General features: G+C 43.9%; 1 protein-coding gene across 2 annotated transcripts in view; it reads left to right on the top strand.

Annotated features, from left to right (window-relative positions):
* Window positions 1–24,960, top strand: part of LOC105480007 (glutamate decarboxylase 2) — an 87,148-nt gene that overhangs the window by 7,859 nt on the left and 54,329 nt on the right. For both annotated transcript variants that reach the window (XM_011738419.3, XM_011738420.3), the window contains 3 exons: window positions 364–476; window positions 5,466–5,581; window positions 23,333–23,412. In XM_011738419.3, coding sequence (XP_011736721.1) covers window positions 364–476; window positions 5,466–5,581; window positions 23,333–23,412 — 309 coding nt within the window. The remainder of the gene's footprint in view (window positions 1–363; window positions 477–5,465; window positions 5,582–23,332; window positions 23,413–24,960) is intronic.

Genomic DNA, 24,960 nt, shown 5'->3' with positions numbered 1-24,960 from the left:
TTTTTAAAACACCAAAGAGACTTTTTTCTGACATGTTTGATTTATTTTTGTGCATAATGTTAAAGACAAATGGGACCAGATACTATATTTTAAATCATGTTACTCTGCAATATTTTTTTTTATTCAATACAATAAATATCTCTTGTGCGTTATGTTAGTAATTGGAGCTCTTGACTGTAGGGATATAGAAAAAATAAACCTTTTGGAAGGCCTTTTTGAAATAATTTTCTCTCTGCTTAATGTTATAATCATGACACTTGTAAATGTATGTTTGAAAAAGGAAATAGTTATGTAGCTATTGTAATGGTTGTAAATTATGTATTTGAGTTACAGAGGTAAAATGTGGCCATTACTACATTTCAGGTTCACCTATGAAATTGCTCCAGTATTTGTGCTTTTGGAATATGTCACACTAAAGAAAATGAGAGAAATCATTGGCTGGCCAGGGGGCTCCGGCGATGGGATATTTTCTCCCGGTACGTGATATTTCAACTTTCTTTGTGTCTTTTCTTCTAATATGCAATGCCTTGTTGTAAACCTAGGGAAGATTAAGTATCTAGCCTGTGTCTCTGCTTAGGTTAAATAGACTGTGTGTTGATCAAAAGAATGAATGTGATTAAGTGCACATGACCATTGAACATACCTCCAAGCTAAGTAACCCACGCTTGAACAGCAGTTATTTGTGTGCAAAGCAAGCATAATCAGAGATGGTACTTACCCAGTGCTTCTACTGTGATCCTACAAGCAGGATGTACGGATAATGTGGAACAAAGGAATCAAGATTCCTAATAAGGAAATTCACTCTCTGACGCTCTTCCCAGAATTAGTGAAAGGAAATGGGTGGCCTCATTTAATAAAGCATTTGCTGTTCAAGGGTGCATAGCAAGGTAGATCTACTCCATAGAGCATATGGACCACTCTGTCTTTGAAATAACAAGCAGCAAAGTGGATTTACACTAATTTCAAGGAGGACAGAGCAGGCCTTGGGAGATAATTTCTTAGAGCAAAAAAAGAGGGTGATGATTTCTTCAAGAGCTTTCTCATCCCTTCTCTTCTTTATCATGCCATTCAGTCTTTTCCATCCTGCCTTTTATCACCAGCCATTGCATTCTAAGCTCCATTATTTACACCTCTTCCAGCCAAGAGAATCAACCTGAAACAAAAAGCTGTGTCCTTGGTTTACGGTTCTGTGTGAGACCTTGGTTTGATGAAGAAAAGAAATAGAAGTTAGGAAGGCAATGGAAAGAAAGTCACTGACCCGTGGAAAAGAAACCCGATGTGCAGACCATCAGCCAATCAGTGGCAGGAGCGGGATTGATTAGTCCGCTGAGAAAGGACCCACCTGAGAGAGAGGCCAGAGCAACACCTGTCGTTGTGTCAGACAGAGCAAAGGCCAAGTGGTTGTGATCTCTCTTCAGCAAATCTACAGAGACACGCAGATGATGAGGCGGGGGTGGGGGAGAAAAGAAAAAGTGGAAAGAAAAAATAAGTAAGCAAGAGTGACCCCAAGACCAGGGCTTAAGTATGTTTGCCTGCAAGCTCTGATCAGCTATTTTATTTCATGTGTTTAAATATATAGCACAATTTTTCAGGTGCTGAAGGAAAAGGTGTTAGTTAAATGGGAGGGAAAATTCGCCTTTTAAAAAGTCATTGAACACCAGCTGTGATGAATTTTAAGCTAGCCTTTATTTTGTAGGGCACTTAGTACTTAGTTTTCCTCTGGAAAACTATGCCTCTTGAGGGAGGAGCTTTGTCATCATTGCCTGATGCTTTGAAAACATTTTTCATGAGGAATGAGGTGGGGTACAGAGATCCACGTCATTTCCACCTTTCTTCTTCCTACCCTTGTGTGGTGGGTATAGGATTGATCTGTCCCTGAGATGAACCAAGAACGTGCTGGGCTCTATTTTTTTCTTTTATTTGCATTTATTTTATGCTGAATTTATTCCTGTGCCATAAGTTTTAATGGTCCCCAGGAGGAGGGAGAGAACAACTGTACCTGTTGACCCTGAAAATTTGACTAATTTGACTAAGAGCTGGGCCTAATTTACCTGGCTGGTCTGAAAAACCTACATGCCCCAGAAAACATACACCCAGAGAAAGAATTCTCTTCGGCAGTTCTGCTAGGCTCAGAGCTTACCCTCCACCCTCACTGATGATGGGGGATTTTCACGTGGAGACGACTTCAGCTTGAGCATGGGAATTATAGGCTTCCTTAGAGCCTAAAGACCCATTTACTCTTACCCCAAGACGCAAGCCATAGATGTCACACTACAGGGCAATGCAGACATTGCAAAGTTGGGAAGAGACAGCAGAAAAGGTCATTGCAACCTGTTTCTGCTCTGCTTTCTACAAGACATCACAGAGGAGAAATGGCTCATCACCACCTTACTGGCCATGGATGCTATTCCCGGGAGCATCCAGCCTCGCTCCTGCAGTAAACGGTCTTACAATTTAAGGGGTGGGGATAGAGAAAGCCACACATCTTATGTGTCTGGGATCTAAAAGTCTCATTCCCTGGGACTCAATGTGAAGAGTTAGGTCTGTGACTTAAAACATACTGCCTCATACCTCCATCGATAATGCCCAAAGGCTTCATGCTTCGTGGAAAGTCCTTTAGGACTCCTAGAAGAAATCTGCTTTTGTGATATCACCTACACTGGGAACCAGAGAAACATGCAGCACTCCTTACTGCTCAGCAGGTCACAAAGCACAAACACTAAGGAGTGGCTAGGAAAGAAAGCTTGGCTTAGTCACAGACCTTTTCCTAGCTAACAGGGTTTTCATAATGTTTCACCTCTTGCTTTTATTCATGTATTTTATTTTTTATTTTTTTGACACAGAGAATCACTCTGTTGCCCAGGCTGGAGGGCAGTGGCACGATCTCAGCTCACTGCAACCTCCACCTCCCGGGTTCAAGCAATTCTTGTGCCTTAGCCTCTAGAGTAGTTGGGATTACAGGTATGCACCACCACGCCCAGCCAATTTTTGTATGTTTGGTAGAGATGGGGTTTCACCATGTTGGCCAGGCTGGTCTTGAATTCCTGACCTCAGGTGATCTGCCCACCTCAGTCACCCAAAGTAGCACTTGCTTTTACATCCTTTCTTAGAGGATTCATAGGAAATAAGAGCAGGTAGGGCTCACGCATTTGTCCTCATGCCTCTAAAACGGTCTTCTCTGCCCAGAGGCCCAGAAGCCTCTTTCTGTCACTCAGGGCTGCTGAGCCTTTAGCCAGAGGACAGCTGAGCTGCAGAGTGACGTGTGGGAGGGCAGGGCTGGAAGCCTCAGAAGAAATGCATGTGAAGAGCACTTTCTTTGGATACGTCTTCCCCTTTCTCTTCTCCCCTCCTTCCTTCTCCAGCCTCTTTAAGAACAACTAAATTCTCAAACAAGGTCATTTTGCTCTCCCCAAGGGACATTTGGCAATATCTATAGATACTTTTGATTGTCTGGGGGAGGGGGTGCTACAGGCATCTGGTGGGTAGAAACCAGGAATGCTGCTCAACGCTTTATAATGCCCACGTCAGCCCTCACCACAATTACGTTGCCCAAAATGTCAGTAAGTGCCAAAACCATGAGCTTGGATGGAATTTCCTTTCGAAGCAGACCCCACTTCCAGCATCCTACAGTCTGCCTTTCAGGCCGGGTGTCTGCTCAGAGCAGGCGTGACCTGGATTCTGCTTCTCCTGCGTCTCTGGAGTCCAGAAAGGAAGGAATCGCCCTTATTTTGGCTGAGGACAGAGGCATGGATCTGGGTGATGAGTGCTGTGTGCCAGGCGGCCTGCTTGAGTCAGAGCTCAGGGCTCAAGAGGCAAAGGTCATACCCCTGCCTGGGCCATTCAGCTTGACATGGAGCCCTCCTGCTCCTCAGCCACCAGGAAGGAGAGTAACTCACAACACTCTCATGACAGCAGGGCTTGGGGTGTTCCCCTTGGGCAGGAAGGAGAGGCAGTACCTTCACTCTGCCCCATGGCCTCACGTCTTCCATGCCAGCATATTAATTTGCATTCATAACAATCTGTCTTTCCTGAATTGCAAACATCCTAAACTTCCCAACAGCCCTGGGTTTTCTTTGCTTGTCAAGTGAGACTCTACTTTATAAGACACAAATCTTATGGCGTGGAATCCCTGACAACCTTTGGATGACACAGAAAAAGTAACACAATATGGACTGAAAATTCTCTTAGTTGTAAGTTTTTCTATAATTATGAAATGAGTTTTGTTAGCTAATACAATTCTATTTCAATGATGTCTTTGAGAGAAAAGAACTAGTTTAGAGGGAATGAACAGATGAGTATGATAAGATAGAATTGGAGATATATCCTTTATGACAGGGGTCCCCAACCCCTTGATGGTGGATCGGTACAGGTCTGTGGACTATTAGGAACCGGGCCACAGAGCAGGAGGTAAGCAAGGGGTGAGCCAGCATTACCGCCTGAGCTCCGCCTTCTGTCACATCAGTGGCCGCATGAGATTCTCATAGGAGCATGAACCCTATTGTGAACTGCGCATGCGAGGGATCTAGGTTGCATGCTCCTTACGAGAACCTAATTAATGCCCAATGCTCTGAGGTGGAACAGTTTCATCCCAAAACCATTCTCCACCCCACCCCCACCCGCCCCCGACCCTCCATAGGTGGAAAAATTGTCTTCCACGAAAGGCATCACTGCTGCCAAAAAGGTTGGGGACTACTGCTCACTAAAAATTGTTGATGAGGCCAGGCGTGGTAGCTGTCACTTGTAATCCCAGCACTTTGGGAGGCCGAGGCGAGTGGATCATTTGAGGTCAGGAGTTTGAGACCAGCCTGGCCAACGTGGTGAAAACCCGTCTCTACTAAAAATACACAAAAAATTAGCCGGGCGTGATGGCGCATGCCTGTGGTCCCAGCCTCTTGGGAGCCTGAGGCAGGAGAATCTCTTGAACCCAGGAGATGGAGGTGGCAGTAAGTGGAGATCGTGCCACTGCACTCCAGCCTGGGCGACAGAGTGAGACCCTGTCTCAAGAAGAAAAAAAAAATGTTAACAGTTTACACCAGTAACAACTGATTTATCTTAATCCAGGTGCAAGGCACTGAATGAGTTGAAATGAAAAAAAAAAGGTTTCTCCATTCGGATATAAGCAGGATTGTACAGAACTCATGCAGAATGACCACGTTCACAAGCTGGGATGGAGGCAAACCTTTTGCTTTTGAATTAAAAACCCTCTTCAAAGGGCTTACAACAAGAGTAGAATCCACCGCAGTTCCAGTTAGTGACTGAGAGGGGGTGTGGCGGTGGCACCTGTCCTGTCCCAATGTACCCTCTGGGGTAGTGCCTTTGAGTCTGAGGATTCAGTTTAAAGATAGTCAATAGGGTTTTCTTCTGAGTCCAGGGAGGACGCAGGTCAATGGATATAAGGAATGTTGCTTGCATGTGAAACGAGGTTGATAATAAATAAAGTAACTGTGTGTTGCTGTGCCCTTTAGGTGGCGCCATATCTAACATGTATGCCATGATGATCGCGCGCTTTAAGATGTTCCCGGAAGTCAAGGAGAAAGGAATGGCTGCTGTTCCCAGGCTCATTGCCTTCACGTCTGAGCATGTATGTGTTTCTGTTCCTTCCAAGTTTAAGGTCGTGTTCCATAAAGCCCTAGTTGAAGGAATGGTGGCTGGAAATGCATTATCCCCAGAAGCCCTCTTTTTGGAAGACACCTTGGGAGAGAATCGGGGAGAAAACTGAGTGGTACTATGGGGTGTCCTCCTTGACTCTTTGAAATTCAGGAAAACCTTCAAAGATAAAGGAACAGCCTGGGCAATACAGTGAGATCCCGTCTTCACAGACAATTAAAAAAAAAAAATTAGCCAGGTGTGGTAGCACAAACCTATGATCCCCGGATGCTGAGGTAGGAGAGTTACTTGAGTTCGGGGGGTTGAGACTGCAGTGAGCCGTGATTGCACCACTGCACTCCAGCCTGGATGAAAGAGCAAGACCCTGTCTAAAAAAAAAAAAAAGAAAAGAAAAGAAAAGAAAGAAAAAGAAAAAAAGATAAAGGAAGATGTTTTTAGCTCTAGTTCCTATCCTTCTCTTCTGTGGAATCAAGTTGCATGTTAAGGGAAGGGGAGGAGGAGGGAAGGCAGAGTGACTATGAGCTCATTTGGACCATTGACGCTAGGGCCATGTAAGCAAAACTCCAGAGTAGCCTTTGACATAGTTTTCTGTTTAAAAACTCAGCCCACTGATCTGATAGATATTCTGCCCTCATGGTGCCTTGAGCCTTTTTTTTTTTTTTTTTTTTTGAGACAGTCTCGCTATGTCACCCAGACTCTAGTGCAGTGGTACAATCACAGCTCACTGCAGCCTCAACTTCCCAGGTTCAAGCAATCCTCCCACATCAGTCTCCTGGATAGCTGGGACTCCAGATGTGTATCACCATGGCTGACTAATTTTTCTGTCTTTCACAGAGACACGGTCTTGCAGTGTTGGCTAGGGTGGTCTCAAACTCCTGGCCTCAAGTGATCCTCCCACCCCAGCCTCCCAAAATGCTGAGATTACAGGCGTGAGCCACCATCATACCCAGCCTGAACGATTTAACATCCATCTTTAGCTGACTTGACCAGAGGTTTTGTTACCATAAAGAAATAGCACTGGGCCAGGCATGGTGACTCATGCCTGTAATCCCAGCACTTTGGGAGGCCGAGGCAGGTGGATCATTTGAGGTCAAGAATTAGAGACCAGCCTGACCAACATGGTGAAACCTCATCTCCACTAAAAATACAAAAAAATAGCCAGGCAAGGTGGCGGGCGCCTGTAATCCCAGCTACTCAAGAAGCTGAGGCAGGAGAATCGCTTGGACCTGGGAGGCAGAGGTTGCAGTGAGAGGAGATCGCGTCACTGCACTCCAGCCTGGGCAACAGAGCGACACTCCATTCTCAAAAAAACAAAAACAAAAACATAAGACTGTTCCTTCATGATCTCTGCCTCACAGTAGCCTGGGTTCTGGAATACGGCTGCCTCAGAGACGATCAGGAAGCCCTCTGATGGCCAGGGAACAGGGAGGGAGGAAGGGGCTAGAGGAAGACTCCTGAAAGGAAATGTCACTCAGGAGGCGTAGGGAACCGTGGTGGGTCTCAGATGCAGATCCACCATGAAATTTTTCTGTCTTATTTTAAGTGAGGTGTGTGTGTCCGTCTCTGTGTGTGCCTGTATGTGTCCATGACAAGGAAACAGATTGGAAACCTGTGGATACAGTTCATTACCACAACAGTGGCCATGAAATTAAAGGAAACTAGCAATTCCATGTTAACAAATTATCAAAGCATCTTGTTTTCAGTCATGTTTTGGGGTTTTATTATTTTGTTATATGTCCTTCTTCAACGTATAGGGGTCACATTGAGCAAAGACCACAGCCTAAAGTTACTTAGCATCTTACCTTTCTATTGCTGCTGGAACAAATGATTACAAACTTTGTGGCTTACAACATTATGAATTTATTACCTTATAGTTCTGGGTGTCAGAAATCTAAAACGGGAAAAGCAGGGCCGCATACTTCCCGGAGGCTCTCTGGGAGAATCCATGTCCTTGCCGTTTACAGTTTCTAGAGGCACCTACATTTTTTGGTTCATCTTCAGAACCAGCAGCATAACATCTTTAGATGTCTCTCTCTGTCTCTCTCTGTCTCTCTCTCTCTCTCTCTCTCTCTCTGACCTCTTCTTCCACCACCACATCTCTTTCCATCTGTGGCTCTCCTGCCTCCCTCTTTTGGATCTACTCAGATAATCCAGGATAATCCCCCATCTCAAGATCCTTAATCTAATCACATTTGCCAAGTCCCTTTTACCATGTAAAGTAACATATGCACAGTGTTGAAGATGAGGATATGATTTTGTGGCAGAGAGTATCTGTTATTCAGCCCACCCTACCTAGTGCCTCACCAGGAGATAACTTTCATTTCTCAGCTTCTCCAAGGGTAGAAAAACATGATCTACTTTTCTACTCAATTACTATTTTCCTGAAATGGGTTTGGACCCCTAAATAGTTACATGTTACTGCATTCTCAGCCTCAAAAAGTCCAGATGATCTTTTATTGGGCATCTTTTTCTTTTGGCTTCCAAGCTGTGTCCACAAGTTAAAATGAGTTTGGTCTAGCAGCAAGTCACTCTGTACTCACTGCCAGGCGTCTCTGGTTTGGGCATGAGCTTCTCAGCCTCATGCTTTACATAAATTGACTGAGACTTGCCCAGAAAGATCTGGCCATGTGGTCTGAGCATCTAAAAATAAAAATTGCTTTCTTTTTTTTCTTTTTTTTTTTTTTTGCTTGTCAGAGTTCAGCCCTGTCGTCCAGGCTGGAGTGCTGTGGCATGATCTCTGGAGTGCACTGGTGCAATCTCGCCTCACTGCAACCTCCATCTCTGAGGTTCAAGCGATTCCTCCTGCCTCAGCCTCTGGAGTAGAGTAGCTGGGACTACAGGCATGTGCCGCCACGCCTGGCTAATTTTTGTGTTTTTAGTAGAGGCAGGGTTTCACCATGTTGGCCACACAGGTCTTAAACTTCTCACCTCGGGTGATCAATCCACCTCCACCTCCCAAAGTGCTGGGATTATAGGCATGAGCCACCACGCCCAGGCTACTTCTTCATTTCTGAGAAAGAAACACAATTCGACCATATAACAACCATTTGACTCTCCCATCTCCTTCTTGTGTCTCTATCTATGCATACAATTATGAAGGATCATTTGAATTATGAAGCTCTCCTAAAATGCCAATAGGTTCTAACTTTGGCCTATCATTTGAGTTATCATTGCCTCATCATTTTTGACAAATGAATTGTTTTTCTAAAATATAATACCTTATATTATCTGACTACTATTTGACAGTTTCCAAAACACTTTCAATATATGGAACTTTGATTCTCACAGCAACGTTATAGGACAAGAGATTGTTATTAGCATTTTACAAATGAAGAGGCTGAAATTAGCTACATAGGTAGAGCCAGGATCAAACTGGGTTTACTGGGTCCAAGACCAGTGAGCTCCATGCACTGACTACCACTGTAGAAACCAGATTAAAAGATTCAGCAACAGAGCTTTATATACAGCAACTCATCAGTTGACTTAACATCTTATACCTTCCCTGATCAAATTTCCACCAGGAGCTATTTGCTTAATGTGAAACTGATGCTAATTTGTGACTCTCTTTCTACCGAAAAACATTCTCATCATCTCATAGGGCTGGGCTGGAGGGAGTTTTCAGAGCTCATTTAAAGCCATCCTGCATCTTCTTGAACACTTGACCCTAACCATCCTGCATGGGTAAGCTCTTAAAAGTGAGTCCTGCCTTTGAAGCTGCAGGTGAAGAGGTAACACGATTCCCATCGCTAGTTCCTTCTGGGCTCTAGACCTCAGACATTATTTTCAATTCATCATTTAGTGTAGCTTCCTTCTGGCTTCAGGCCAGGCCACATACTTTCTTGGTCTTTTCAGATTTTACAATCACACTGTCTCCACCAGGTCCAGAAATAGATCTCCAGAGGCAGAAGAAAGAAAACTACCAAGTAATTTCTCAAATGCCTTTTCTCCGGCTAGACAGCATCAATCTTGGCATGGAGGCTTCTTTCCTCAATTGCTTGGCTGGCAGGGAGAAAGGATAATGGAGGGGCTGCTGTGTTGACTCAGTGAGGAGAGGGAGGCCATGGGTCAAGACAGACGCTGCTTCGGGTGTTCTCTCTTCACGCATTTTGAGAGGTTTCCAAGGCCCAAGACTCCTGGAAAATCAAATGAGAGCCTTATAGAACTTGTGCCTCAGTGCCTGGGACACAGAGAGCTCTGCATAAATATCAACCAACTTTAAGAAACGACAACCTTGGCCGGGTGGAGTGGCTCACGCCTGTAATCCCAGCAGTTTGGGAAACTGAGGCAGGAGGATTACTTGAGGTCAGGAGTTTGAGACCAGCCTGGCCAACATGGTGAAAGCCCATCTCTACTGAAAATACAAAAATTAGCCAGGTGTGGTGGTGGGTGCCTGTAATCCCAGCTACTTGGGAGGCTGAGGCAGGAGAATCACTGGAACCCAGAAGGCAGAGGTTGCAGTAAACCGAGATCACGCCACTGCCCTCCAGCCTGGGCGAGAGAGTGAGTGAGGCTCCATCAGAAAAAATAAAAAGACAAAAAAGCCCCACCTTGTTTTACAGATGAAAACACCAAGCCCCAGAGGTGGGGGATACTTTGCCCAGGGTGTCACAGCCAGTCAATGGCAGAGCCAGATTCGAAGCCTCGATAATTTCTCAATAATACCAGCACTACTCTTTATAAACTCTTTTTTGCACTCAGTGTATTTTATTGAATTGAAAATTAATTCCTTTGATGTGTAATCTAAGCAAAGGCTCTGGATTCAGACAAACATGGGCTGAAATATTTGGTTTTATCATGTACTACCTGTGTGACACTGGACAAGTTACTTAATCTTGCTATGCCTCAGTTTTCTGATCTGGGAAAGGAAAGTCATATTAATGCTCCTCTCATAGGACTGTTGGGATACTATCACTGAAGAGATTAGCATAGTGGCCAGCCCAACACTGCTCTTTCAACTATTGGGTTGGATGTCCTGCACGCCTCTCTCTGGCTAGCTGCTCTAAATTCATTTGTAGCATCCTTTCTTAAATCCCATTTTCCTCATTTCCCCATGTTGGTTATTCTTTTTTTTTTTTTTTTTTTTTTTTTTTTTTTTTTTTTTTTTTTTTTTGAGATGGAGTCTCTCTCTGTTACCCAGGCTGGAGTGCAGTGTTGCCATCTTGGCTCACTGCAATCTCCGCCTCCCTGGTTCAAGCGATTCTCCTGTCTCAGCCTCCTGAGTAGCTGGGACTACAGGAGCCTGCCACCACGCCTGGCTAATTTTTTGTATTTTTAGTAGAGACAGGGTTTCACTATGTTGGCCAGGCTGGTCTCGAACTCCTGACCTCAGGTGATCCACCCACCTTGGCCTTCCAAAGTTCTGGGATTACAGGCGTGAGCCACCACAAGTGGCCCCGCATTGGTTATTCTCGTGCTAATTTCCTGCTACTGAACCAGGTCACGTTACTATCCCTTCTTCGAATCGGAGCACTGAGTTTGTAACTTGGCATGTTTAGAGCCATAGGGATGGGAACGACATAGCGAGACTCTGTCGCCTTCTGCATCCAACCAGAAACGTTCACATATTCATGAAGGGAAGAGTCATTTTGTTTTCTAAATGACCCTTCACTCTCTCTCTGTTGCACCCCACCAAAGCTACCCATCTCTTTTCTAACCACCAACACAGACTAGAGCTTTACTTAGCTGATGAGGAGGGCAACTTATTACATTTTTCTGGTTGTTTGAATCAACTGTTTTCTTGTAAAACTTGAATAAGACTAAATTAAACAACTAGTCTTTCTGTGGCAAGTGTTTAAGAGTTCCAAGATTACTTTTCTCTAAAACATAGAATCACAAAATCTCAGAATTGAAAGTGATCTTAAAGATCCTTTGGTTCAATACATCCTTTGCTGGAATCTCACCCCCTTCCCCAAATCTTCAGTCATACAAAGGCTTGGCAAAAATTAACTTGATGAGTTTTAGGTTCTCTCTTGAAAGTAGGTTTAGAAGTAAACAAAGATCCCAGCTCAATAATTCACATCTCCAGCTCTGAATCCTTTGAAAGCCTAAACTATGAGCTCAATTCCAAATTCCTCTTACTTCTTGTGTGGCACAAGCTCTTCCAGAAATAGCTTCCACGAAACAGCATAACCTCATCTAGGAAAAATATTCTTCATAATCACAACAGACAGTGGATCTTTAGGCACATCACCATAACTAATTCACTCCACTCTTCACACGCCAAGCCTGGCCCACGCCCACATCCCCCGGAACCAATTGCCAATGTTCTGCCGAGGCCCCTTGTGACTTTGATCCACTTCTGTGGGGAGGTAATTCTCAAAATTGCTTTATTTTAGTTTATTATTTTATTTTAGAGACAGGATTTCACCCTGTTACCCAGGCTGGAGTACAGTGGCATAATCGTGGCTCACTGAAGCTTCAAACTCCTGGGCTCAAACAATCCTCCTGCCTCAGCCTCCCGAGTAGCTGGGCCTACAGGGGCCTACAGGCCACCACGTCTTTAGAAAGATGGCTTTCTTTTATCTTTTTTTGAGATGGAGTCTCACTCTTGTCATCCAGGCTGGAGTGCAATGGCGCAATCCCAACTTACTGCAACCTCTGCCTCCCGGGATCAAGTGATGCTCCTGCCTCAGTCTCCCAAGTAGCTGGGATTACAGGCGCCCACCACCATATCCAGCTAAGTTTTGTATCTTTAGTAGAGACAGGGTTTCACCATGTTGGCCAGCCTGGGTTAGAACTTTTGACCACAGGTGATCCCCCTGCCTCGGCCTCTCAAAGTGCTGGAATTACAGGCGTGAGCCACTGTGCCAGGCCAGAAATATGACTTTCACATATCATTATTGGAGAGGCTTTTAGTTTCAAAAATAGATCTCCTTTAAAAATTTCTTTTAAACAGTGACCTGTTCGGAAACAGGGCTGTTTGGGCAATTTGGAAACAGATGACTTCCACAAAATGTATTGCTCCCCCTTAGTCAGAATTGACAGTGAGTGAAATTGTGGAATACATCCATTTACCTTCAGCTCCCCTGCTCCACTGCTGCATTCCTGCCTCCTTCTCACCGTAGGGTCCTCATCACTCCCGTGTTATTTTCTTCTCTATTCAGTCTATCCAAACCTCTTCTCAGGAAAGAACCCGAAAGCCATGCTGAGATGTAAGCGCTAGGTAAGACCTCTCTATTGCCTCTCCTGGGGATACTCCTATTGCACTCGGAGAGGCAAAGGCGTGAGATGGTGAGACACAACTCAGCCACTGTGCAGAGAGATGCTTCCTTTATTCCTTCCTTCCTTTAGTGCTGCAGGTGCCAGGCATTGCTTCTGGCGGGGAGAGAGAGCAGTGGACAGAACATACCCAGTGCCTGCTTTCAGCAAGTGTCCTTTGTACTGGGGAAGAAAGGGATGGGAAAGGGCTTCTGAAATCCCATTCACGCCAGATGACAGATGCTCCCTTGTTCCCAGTGCCAGGTCAAAAGTGACTGAACAGACTTACTGTTCTCCAGGTTAGTGATAAAGCTCATGAGCTTTGGAATTGATGAAATGGTGACAGGCCCTGCTCTGCTACCTCCCAGGGTGTGACCCTTCATCTCCTCCTCATCTGCAAAATGGGGTGATGATACCCAGCTCCTGTAGTTGTGGGGAGGATGAAGCAAGATGATACGTGGGAAGGGTAGTGTGCACCGCGCATGGCTCCAGTGAGCCCCTCACAGATGACACTGTCGTTAGAAGGATCTGAGCCCAGCCAGCAGGTGAGACGGAGGCAGCAGGGAGAGTGGAGTCGGGGCCAGTGATTTCCTTAAGAGGGATGTGCCCTTCCTCCCAAAGTGCCAGAGCAACACTCAAGGATCCACAGCCTTGGGAGAGTCTACATCCTAGACTGCTACTTGTAAAATTTTGAGATTTCCCTACATACATATATTTATTTTAAGAAATAAAGTGAATTAGCCAGGCGCGGTGGTTCATGCCTGTAATCCCAGCACTTTGGGAGGCCGAAGCGGGCAGATCACCTGAGGTCAGGAGTTCGAGATCAGCCTGGCCAACATGGTGAGACCCCATCTCTACTAAAAATACAAAAATTAGCAGGGTGTGATGGTGGCGCCTGTAATCCCAGTTACTCGGGAGGCTGAGGCAGGAGAATCTCTTGAACCTGGGAAGCAAAGGTTGCAGTGAGCTGAGATCACACCACCGCACTTCAGGGTGAAAGGACGAGACTCCATCTCAAACACACACACACACACACACACACACACACACACACACAGAAGAAAGAAAGGGATTGACTTGCATTTTGTTTGAAGATTTCAAAATGCCACTCGAGGTAAGGAGGGAGATCTGAGGACAGTATCACATTAGGTAGGAGGATGGGAGGATAGGAAGGGCTAGCCTTTTTGGGGATAGCCCAAAAAATTATATGTAAGCCACCTCACATGCCACAGCTACACTTCTGACATCAATTCTGCCAAGAGGATTTCATCATTGCACCTAAGCAAATCATGGCTCAGGATGAGAAAGTAATTTGCCTAAATAGAAGCAGGTGTCAAACCCTCATCATTGTGCCTCAGATCACCTCTTTCCATTACACACTTTCATTCACTCTTTGTGATCCACAAATCATAGAAATCACTGTTGTCCACAGAGTGATGAAAATGACTGAAGACATACTCAGTACCGATGTTCACATTTGTCACTGAAGATCATTCTTGGATCTCTTGTCATGTTAAACTTAAACTGGTACACATCATTCCTTTTATTTGACACTTACTTAGGGTACAAGCTCACAATGGGGCCACCTTGATCTACTAGTCAGAACTGAGTGTGACTAATAAGATAGCAGCTTCACAGATGCGCCGGTGTACAGATCCACATCACCTGCGAATCACACAGAGTCTCTCAAAATGTGTCTGGGTGGTCACCTCCCCTCCAGATCATCATAATTAGAAGCCAATGAGGTGGTCTCCCAGAGCACAAGTTTCTTTGTAAATCTGATGCTTTAGCAAGAGAATGTTCTTTTGGGCCAGTTGGCAAGCAGAATTAAGGACAGAGGTGACCAGTCTTTCTAAGGAAGCTATAGCTATCATTTCCCTCAAATCTTAGGGTGTAAGGAGCCAGCAAATGGAGGTGTCAGAAGGGTGTGAAGGAGGAGGAGAAGATCAGAACTGCAATTGCTGAGGGATTGGGCTTGGGGGTCATGAAGCATGAGGAAGGGTCAAATAGGCAGATTCCAGCTCATTGATAGGCTGGGCTTCAAGATCTACTTGTTGGGGACAATATGTAATGATCCCCATTCACTTAAGTTCATTGTTCTGAGGCGGGTGCCAAGAAGACCCCTGGTCTTGCTTTTAGAATGGGCCTTAGATTCGAGGCATTGGGGTCCACGGAGTCCACCAGAGCCACACTTCAACATTGGTCTTCGTGGCCAGATAGTTATGGCAATAAATAGTGACATTTCTCTGGACTTGTTCTCTGAGCATGTGGTCAACAGATTCAACAAATATTTGTCAACTATACGCTATGACAAAGTTTTCGCCCTGATGCAGCCTGCTGTGTTCTTGTAGTGGACACGCAGTGAACTAGTATTTGCAATAATGTCAAGTGGTGATGAGATTAGGGTGGTAGTCAGCTACTTTACAAGATGGTCATAAAAATAGCTCTGTGTGGAGGTGATATGTGAGCAGAGACCTACATTGAATGAGGGAGGGAGCCATGTAAGTATTCGAAGGAAGGTTTTCCGGGAAAATGAACTGCAAGGGCAAAGGCTCAGAGGCAAGAAGTTTAGCAAGCTCACGGAAGACCAGGAAGGCCAGCACACCAGGTAGACAGAGCGAGGGGAACGAAGACAGAGGATAAGTAGGGGAGATCACCAGGCACTAAGGACTGTCTTAATAATCTGTGTCCTCCGAGCCCAGCAGAGGCTTGTCCCTGAAACCCTGTGATCTGTTAGGCAGTCGAATCTCAGTCTCAGTTAAATATTTGGATGAAATCAGCAATGGCTTGAAATAATTGATACAGCTTTCCAGATGTCTTGTTCCAATTCTTTCTGTCTTTCTTTCTTTTTTTATACTTTTAAGTTCTAGGGTACATGTGCACAACGTGCAGGTTTGTTACATATGTATACATGTGCCATGTTGGTGTGCTGCACCCATTAGCTCGTCATTTACATTAGGTATATCTCCTAATGCTATCCCTCCCCACTACGCCCTCCCCACAATAGGACCCAGTGTGTGATGTTCCCCTTCCTGTGTCCAAGTGATCTCATTGTTCAGTTCCCACCTATGAGTGAGAACATGCGGTGTTTGGTTTTCTGTTCTTGCGATAGTTTGCTGAGAATGATGGTTTCCAGCTGCATCCATGTCCCTACAAAAGACACGAATTCATCCTTTTTTATGGCTGCATAGCATTCCATGGTGTATATGTGCCACATTTTCTTAATCCAGTCTGTCACTGATGGACATTTGGCCTGATTCCAAGTCTTTGCTATTGTGAATAGTGCCACACTAAACATACGTGTGCATGTGTCTTTATAGCAGCATGACTTATAATCCTTTGGGTATATACCCAGTAATGGGATGGCTGGGTCAAATGGTATTTCTAGTTCTAGATCCTTGAGGAATCACCACACTGTTTTCCATAATGGTTGAACTAGTTTACAGTCCCACCAACAATGTAAAAGTGTTCCTATTTCTCCACATCCTCTCCAGCACCTGTTGTTTCCTGATTTTTTAATGATTGCCATTCTAACTGGTGTGAGATGGTATCTCATTGTGGTTTTGATTTGCATTTCTCTGATGGCCAGTGATGATGAGCATTTTTTCATGTGTCTATTGGCTGTATGAGTGTCTTCTTTTGAGAAGTGTCTGTTCATATCCTTTGCCCACTTTTTGATGGGGTTGTGTTTTCCTTGTAAATTTGATTGAGTTGAGTTATTTATAGGTTCTGGATATTAGCCCTTTATCAGATGAGTAGATTGCAAAAATTTTCTCCCATTCTGTAGGTTGCCTGTTCACTCTGATGGTAGTTTCTTTTGCTGTGCAGAAGCTCTTTAGTTTAACTAGATCCCATTTGTCAATTGTGGCTTTTGTTGCCATTGCTTTTGGTGTTTTAGACATGAAGTCCTTGCCCATGCCTATGTCCTGAATGGTATTACCTAGGTTTTCTTCTAGGGTTTTAGGTCTAACATTTAATTCTCTAATCCATCTTGAATTAATTTTTGTGTAAGGAGTAAGGAAAGGATCCAGTTTCAGCTTTCTACTTATGGCTAGCCAATTTTCCCAGCACCATTTATTAAATAGGGTATCCTTTCGCCATTGCTTGTTTTTGTCAGGTTTGTCAAAGATCAGATGGCTGTAGATGTGTGGTATTATTTCTGAGGGCTCTGTTCTGTTCCATTGGTCTATATCTCTGTTTTGGTACCAGTACCATGCTGTTTTGGTTACTGTAGCCTTGTAGTATAGTTTGAAGTCAGGTAGCATGATGCCTCCAGCTTTGTTCTTTTGGCTTAGGATTGTCTTGGCAATGTGGGGTCTTTTTTGGTTCCATATGAACTTTAAAGCAGTTTTTTCCAATTCTGTGAAGAAAATCATTGGTAGCTTAATGGGAATGGCATTGAATCTATAAATTACCTTGGGCAGTATGGCCATTTTCACAATATTGATTTTTCCTATCCATGAGCATAGTATGTTCTTCCATTTGTTTGTGTCCTCTTTTATTTCACTGAGCAGTGGTTTGTAGTTCTCCTTGAGGAGGTCCTTTACATCCTTGTAAGTTGGATTCCTAGGTATTTTATTCTCTTTGAAGCTATTGTGAATGGAAGTTCATTCATGATTTGGCTCTCTGTCTGTTACTGGTGTATAAGAATGCTTGTGATTTTTGCACATTGATTTTGTATCCTGAGACTTTGCTGAAGTTGCTTGTCAGCTTAAGGAGATTTTGGGCTGAGACAATGGGGTTTTCTAAATATACAATCATGTTATCTGCAAACAGGGACAATTTGACTTCTTTTCCTAACTGAATACCCTTGATTTCTTTCTCTTGCCTGATTGCCTTAGCCAGAACTTCCAACACTACGTTGAATAGGAGTGGTGAGAGAGGGCATCCCTGTCTTGTGCCAGTTTTCAAAGGGAATGCTTCTAGTTTTTGCCCATTCAGTATGATATTGGCTGTGAGTTTGTCATAAATAGCTCTTATTATTTTGAGATACGTTCCATCAATACCGAATTTATTGAGCGTTTTTAGCATGAAGGGCTGTTGAATTTTGTCAAAGGCCTTTTCTGCATCTATTAAGATAATCATGTGGTTTTTGTCTTTGGTTCTGTTTATATGCTGGATTACATTTATTGATTTGCGTATGTTGAACCAGCCTTGCATCCCAGGGTATGAAGCCCACTTGATCATGGTGGATAAGCTTTTTGATGTGCTGCTGGATTCGGTTTGCCAGTATTTTATTAAGGATTTTTGATCGATGTTCATCAGGGATATTGGTCTAAAATTCTCTTTTTTTGTTGTATCTCTGTCAGGCTTTGGTATCAGGATGATGTTGGCCTCGTAAAATGAGTTAGGGAGGATTCCCTCTTTTTCTATTGATTGAAATAGTTTCAGAAGGAATGGTAGCAACTCCTCCTTGTACCTCTGGTAGAATGCGGCTGTGAATCCGTCTGGTCCTGGACTTTTTTTGGTTGGTAGGCTATTAATTATTGCCTCAATTTCAGAGGCTGTTATTGGTCTATTCAGGGATTCAACTTCTTCCTGGTTTAGTCTTGGGAGAGTGTAAGTGTCCAGGAATTTATCCATTTCTTCTAGGTTTTCTAGTTTATTTGTGTAGAGGTGTTTATAGTATTCTCTAATGGTAGTTTGTATTTCTGTGGGGTCGGTGGTAATATCCCCTTTATCATTTTTTGTTGCGTCTATTTGATTCTTCTCTCTTTTCTTCTTTATTAGTCTTGCTAGTGGTCCATCAATTTTGTTGATCTTTTCAAAAAACCAGCTCCTGGATTCACTGATTTTTTGGAGGGTTTTTTGTGTTTCTATCTCCTTCAGTTCTGCTCTGATCTTAGTTATTTCTTGCCTTCTGCTAGCTTTTGAATATGTTTGCTCTTGCTTCTCTAGTTCTTTTATTTGTGATGTTAGGGTGTCAATTTTAGATCTTTCCTGCTTTCTCTTGTGGGCATTTAGTGCTATAAATTTCCCTCTACCCACTGTTTTAAATGTGTCCCAGAGATTCTGGTATGTTGTATCTTTGTTCTCATTGGTTTCAAAGAACATCTTTCTGCCTTCATTTCATTATGTATCCAGAAGTCATTCAGAAGCAGGTTGTTCAGTTTCCACGTAGTTGAGCAGTTTTGATTTTCTTAGTCCTGAGCACGTTATCTTTTTCTCCAAGTTTCCTCTGTGTGCACGTGTATGCATGTGCATGAGTGTGCACACACATGTATTTTTAGGTGGAAGTACCAAAAACTGAAGTGTATTGAGGTATTTTGGAAAACTCTATAAAGAGCTTCCTTGTGCTGAGGGGAAGAGGGCCTTTTGGTCCTTTGATGATGTTATCTTCTGAGGTGTAGTTTGTGTCCTCACTTCTCTGGATGGTCTGCTAGTATGTGCTGCTGGCAGATGTAGTTGCCAAACTCAGCATTCTTTGCTAAAACATCTCCCCTCAATTCTTGTTGGCCTTGCAGATAACTGTTGAATCACTGGTTCAATTTTTTTTTTTTTTCTTTTTTGAGACGGAGTCTCTCTGTGTCACCCAGGCTGGAGTGCAGTGGCACAATCTCAGCTCACCGCAACCTCTGCCTCCCTATTCATGCTATTCTCCTGCCTCAGCCTCCCGACAGGTGCCCACCACCACGCCCGGCTAATTTTTTGTATTTTTGGTAGAGACGGGGTTTCACCGTGTTAGCCAGGATGGTCTCGATCTTCTGACCTCGTGATCCACCCACCAAAGCATAAGTTGCCATCTCTCATTTATTAGGATGACTATTATCAAAAAACAGAAAATTATGATTGTTGGCCTCAGCCTCCCAAAGTGCTGGGATTACAGGCGTGAGCCGCCACGCCCGGCCACTGGTTCAATTTTTATATTTGTTTCCAGAGAACCCTCTAGGTTCTCTCTAAACACTTGCTTTCCAGTCTCCTCAGAATGCAGGTGGTTGTTCTTCAGACACTCTGATTCATCAACAAGTAGTTCCATTCAACGTGGTGCCAAGGAATAAAAATGACTGTCCACATGTGGCCTTGCCGGCCCAGAGAAACGTGCCCTTTAAGCTATCTTCACTGTTTCTCCCTCATTAGGTAGATTGCTTTTTCCTCTCAAGTTTCTTCCTCTCCATGGGTCCCTTGCTATTTGTGAATAACATTAAGCTATTTCTCTGCTCCCTTTCCTCAAAATATAAACAGACTCGATGTTTGCTACGTAATTTTCTTTTTCATGCCTCATCTCACCTTTATTCCCCGTCTTTAAGCTTTCTATTTGGGCATGTGTTTTTCTTTAAATCTGCAGCATTTGGTACCATGATCAATTATCCTGGGTAATTGCTCCTCATTTAAGAACCCCTATTCTTTCTCATTAAAGACTAGACAAGAATACGTCCTCCCATTGACCAGGTGCACCAGATCTCTTACTTATCCCCAATTCGCCTTTTTGCAGTTTAGTGCTTAAGAGCTCATTCACAGAGGGTAATTTGAGTGGCTTGCACTTACTTAGTCAGGGCAGCTGGTTGTTCTGTTCTGTTCCCTCCTGGCTGTAAGAGACTTAGCTTGCCTCTGAGCTCCTCCTCTTCAGGGTCACCCAGGGCTCTGCTAAATGCACAAAAAAATAACACTTTTTTGTTTTTTTGTTTTTTTGTTTTTTTGGTTTTTTTTTGGTGGGGGAGGTCATGCATCTTTATAAACCTTGATCTAATTAAGCTTTCTCCTCTAGTTCCCAGGTATCTCGGTAATGACTGTCCACTTTGTCATTCTGAGGTTGTAAAAGGAGGCTAATGGCCCTGTCTCATTGCTTCTAGCTGCACTGGGCTTGTCAAACTCCACAGCTCCAGGTCTCCTTGATTGGTCATCATTATTTGCTGCTGTTCTAAATGTGATTTCTTCTTGGTGATTAGACATACCCCCTTAAAATATGTGTGTTAAGAGCTCCTGCGCTGTGTGTTTGAGAATTCAGATGAGTACAAAAGTGGGCATTCGAAGAGAAAGGACCCTCTCAGGATCCGTAACTTAAAATTCCAGTCAGCAGCCTTTGGAGATGTAAATTGAGGAAGCAGCTCTCCTTTTGGACAGCTTAATGATCTGTAGTTAATAGTAAGAGGCTGATGGGCAGATGCAGTACAGCTGGGCTTAGGTTAGCCTTTCTCAGCAATCCAAATGGCACAGTGATTGCAACCATTGAGACACACAATCCGACTCGGAATCAATAACCAAAGGCACAAAGACTTTGGCGGTGGCCTGGCAGTGTGGCCTGTTCTGTACACGCAGACAAGTCATTCTGCCCCAGCCAGCAATTGATGCCTCTTTTTCAAAGCCTGACTCAGGCTTGGCAGTTGCCTGTGCAACAAATAGCCCCTCCAGCAACTCTGGAATAAAGAGTGCTAGATTTAGGGTCACTTGTCCTCCTACCTGAGTGTACTCAGTTTCACTGAACCTGGGAGAAACTGAGTGTAACTTCTTGGTAACATATAAGCCTGAGAGCCATACAATACATAGCTGCTGGGGGTGGTTGATGTATTCTTAAGCCTTGTATGTAAAATTGGCTTAGAGTTACTGTGTATCGGGTTACCGGATCCATTTACAATTTCCAGCATCTTTCCAGCATCTTTCTAGCATCCCTCAAAAATCCCAAAAATAACAAATACTAAATAAACAACGCTATTCAAAATGGGCAAAGCACTTGAATAGACATTTCTCCAGAGGAGATGTACAAATGGCCACTAAGCACATGATGCTAAGCACAAGATGTTCAACATCACTGATCATTAGGGAAATGCAAATCTGAAGCATAATGAGTTGCCATCTCTCATTCATTAGGATGACTATTACCAAAAAACAGGAAATTATGATGGTTGGTGAGGATGTGGAGAAACTGCAAACCTCATCCACTGAGAGTGGGGATGTAAAATGGTACAGCCACGATGGAGCGCTATATGAATGTTCCTCGAAAAGTTAAAAATAGAAGTGTTGTATGATCTAGCAATTCCACTTGTAGGTATCTCCTCAAAGCAATTGAAAGCGGAGTCTTGAAGAGGCAGTTGTACCCCCATATGTCACAGTAGCATTATTCCACAATAGCCAAAAGGTAGAAGCAGCCTGTTTCTATAAATGGATGAATGGCTAAACAAAATGTGGTACGTACATATAACAGAATGTCATTCAGCCTTAAAAAGGAAGGAAATTCTCACACGTGTTACAACATGGGTGAACCTTGAGGACATTATACTAAGTTAAATAAACCAGTCACAAAAAGTCAAATGCTGTATGTTCCACTTATGTGAGGTACTTAGAGTAGTTAAATTCAGAGACAGAAAACGGAATGGTGGTTTTCAGGGGCTGGGGGTGGGGAGAATGAGGAGTTGTTTAATGGGCATGGAATTTTAGTTTTGCAAGATGAAAAGAGTTCTGAAGATGGATGGAGGTGATGGTTTGCACAGCACTGTGAATATACTTGAGGCCACTGAAATATACACTTAAAAATGGTTAATAAGGCTGGGTGCGGTGGCTCATGCCTGTAATCCCAGCACTTCGGGAGGTCGAGGCAGGTGGATCACCTGAGGTCAGGAGTTTGAAACCAGCCTGGCCAACGTGGTGAAACCCCATTTCCACTAAAAATATCAAAAATTAGCCAGGCATGGTGGCAGGCACCTGTAAACCCAGCTACTTGAGAGGCTGAGGCAGGAGAATCACTGGAACCCGGGAGGCAGGGGTTGCAGTGAGCTGAGATTGCACCATTGCACGCCAGCCTGAGTGACAAAAGCAAAACTCCATCTCAAAAAAAGTTAATAATGCACAGTGGTGCCTGTCAGTGCTGGGGTTGGGGGTGTGGGGGGAGGCAGAGCATTGGGAAAAATAGCTAATGCATGCTGGGCTTAATATCTAGGCGATGGGTGATAGGTGCAGCACACCATCATGGCACACGTTTACCTATGTGACAAACCTGCACATCCTGCACATGTACCCTGGAACTTAAAATAAAAATAAAAATAAATAAATAAAAATGGTTAAGATGGCATTTAAGTTATATTGTTTCACCACTTTTTTTTTTTTTTTTTTTTTTTTTTTTTTTGAGACGGAGTTTCACTCTTGTCTCCCAGGTTGGAGTGCAATGGCGCGATCTTGGCTCACTGCAACCTCCGTCTCCCGGGTTCAAGTGATTCTCCTGCCTCAGCGTCCTGAGTAGTTGGAATTACAGGCGCCTGCCACCACACCCAGCTAATTTTTTTTTTTTTTTTTTTTGTCCTATAGCGACAGGGTTTCACTATGTTGGCCAGGCTGGTCTCATACTCCTGACCTTGTGATCTGCCCGCCTTAGCCTCCCAAAGTGCTGGGATTACAGGCGTGAGTCACCACACCCGGTTGTTTCACCACAATTTTTAAAAAAGCACAAGTGAAGGATGCCATCTTCTCTCAGCAGCCCAGGCTTTGGAGGAACAGACTAGAAATAAAAGGAGAAAAGGAAAACAGAAAACAAACAGCCAATGGAATGGATCTTGTTTTTATATGGAACTAATTGCAAACATATATATATTTTTTACAGAGTCATTTTTCTCTCAAGAAGGGAGCTGCAGCCTTAGGGATTGGAACAGACAGCGTGATTCTGATTAAATGTGATGAGAGGTAAGCGTGTATCAGCAACTCTTGTTGGTGAGCAATTTGCAGATTTCACATAAGTAGTGCCTTTTGGTCTGAAAATAGTAGAGGACCATGGGGCAGCAAGTCCACCTCCCTCCCAGCCTCTGCCGGCCTTTGTTTCCTTTTAACATGGGCTCCTGCTTCTGTTGCTCAGATGTGGTTCCTTGATGCCATGGAGCCTTCCACAGCCCTTGACTGAATCAAAACCTGTGTTAAATCAATCAAAATATTCTACACCAAGAAAGTGCAGAAAGACATTCATCACCTGGGCACGTTAGCAACAGCAGGCACTTTGAGCACTGATTTATGGAGGTGTCATCACTTTGGGCACCATAGATTGTGTAAGCTTGATGGGGTGACTATAGGAGGGGGCGCAGTTTAGGGAGCAGGAAGTAAATATTGCACCAGCAACTCAACAAACTGGAACCAAAGGACTCAGGGAAAATCCCTGTCTTAATTGACACCTGAACTTCATAGGGACTCTGGGATTCAGTACGGTGCTTTGTGGGGGAGATTTTAGAATGTCCACGTAAAGTATCACTGGCCTATAGGCCTGAAACCTACTAAAAATTAGATTCAGTCTCTAAAGTTTTATTAAGAATTTTCATTAAATTTAAAGGAAGCCACTTAATTGGCTATTTATTTATTTATTTGTATTTATTAGTCAGATGTGTACTGATTGCCCACCATGTCACTAGGCTCTAGAAGAGCATAATACGTGATCCTGGTTCCCTGCCAGGATGTGAGCTAGGTGGGAAGAGGCGGTGTCGTCAGAAGGAGATAGTTACAGGGTTGAACTGCGTGGCACGAAGTACATGTTTGAACTTTGAGAAGGCATCGAAAGCTTCATGCAACAGGCAGGAATTGAGCTGGATTTTTTTAAATTAAGAGTGAGTTGGACAAGTGGAGGGAAAGGCAAGGGCAGGTACAGAAGATTGAATACCAGCAGCAAAGCTGTTACAGGAAAGGGGTCCCGATCCACATCCCAAGAGAGGGTTCTTAGATCTCGCGCAAGAAAGAATTCAGGGCGAGTCCATAGAGTAAAGTGAAAGCAAGTTTATTAGGGAAGTAAAGGATTAAAAGAATGGCTACTCCATAGACACAGCAGCCTGGAGGCTGCTGGTTGCCCATTTTTATGGTTATTTCTTGATGATATGCTAAACCAGGGGTGGATTTTTCATGTCTCCCCTTTTTAGACCATATAGAGTACCTTCCTGACATTGCTATGACATTTGTAAACTGTCATGGTGCTGGTGAGAGTGTAGCAGTGAGGAGGATGACCAGAAGTCACTCTTGGGGCCATCTTGGTTTCGGTGGGTTTTGGCAAGGTCTTTATGACCTGTATCTTGTGCTGACCTCCCATCTCATCCTGTGACTTAGAATGCCTTAACCGTCTGGGAATGCAGCCCAATAGGTCTGAGCCTCATTTTCCCCAGCTCCTATTCAAGATGGAGTTACTCTTGTTCACTTGCCTCTGAGAAAGCCATAGAAGGAGGAATGAGCACCTTGTGGGGTCCAGAAGCCAAGCCTTAG

The sequence above is a fragment of the Macaca nemestrina genome, chromosome 9 (assembly GCF_043159975.1).
Source record: "Macaca nemestrina isolate mMacNem1 chromosome 9, mMacNem.hap1, whole genome shotgun sequence".
In the NCBI taxonomy this organism is placed as follows: Eukaryota; Metazoa; Chordata; class Mammalia; order Primates; family Cercopithecidae; genus Macaca; species Macaca nemestrina.
The sequence above is the reverse complement of the archived record's forward strand: the minus strand, read 5'-3'. Positions and strand labels throughout refer to the sequence as shown.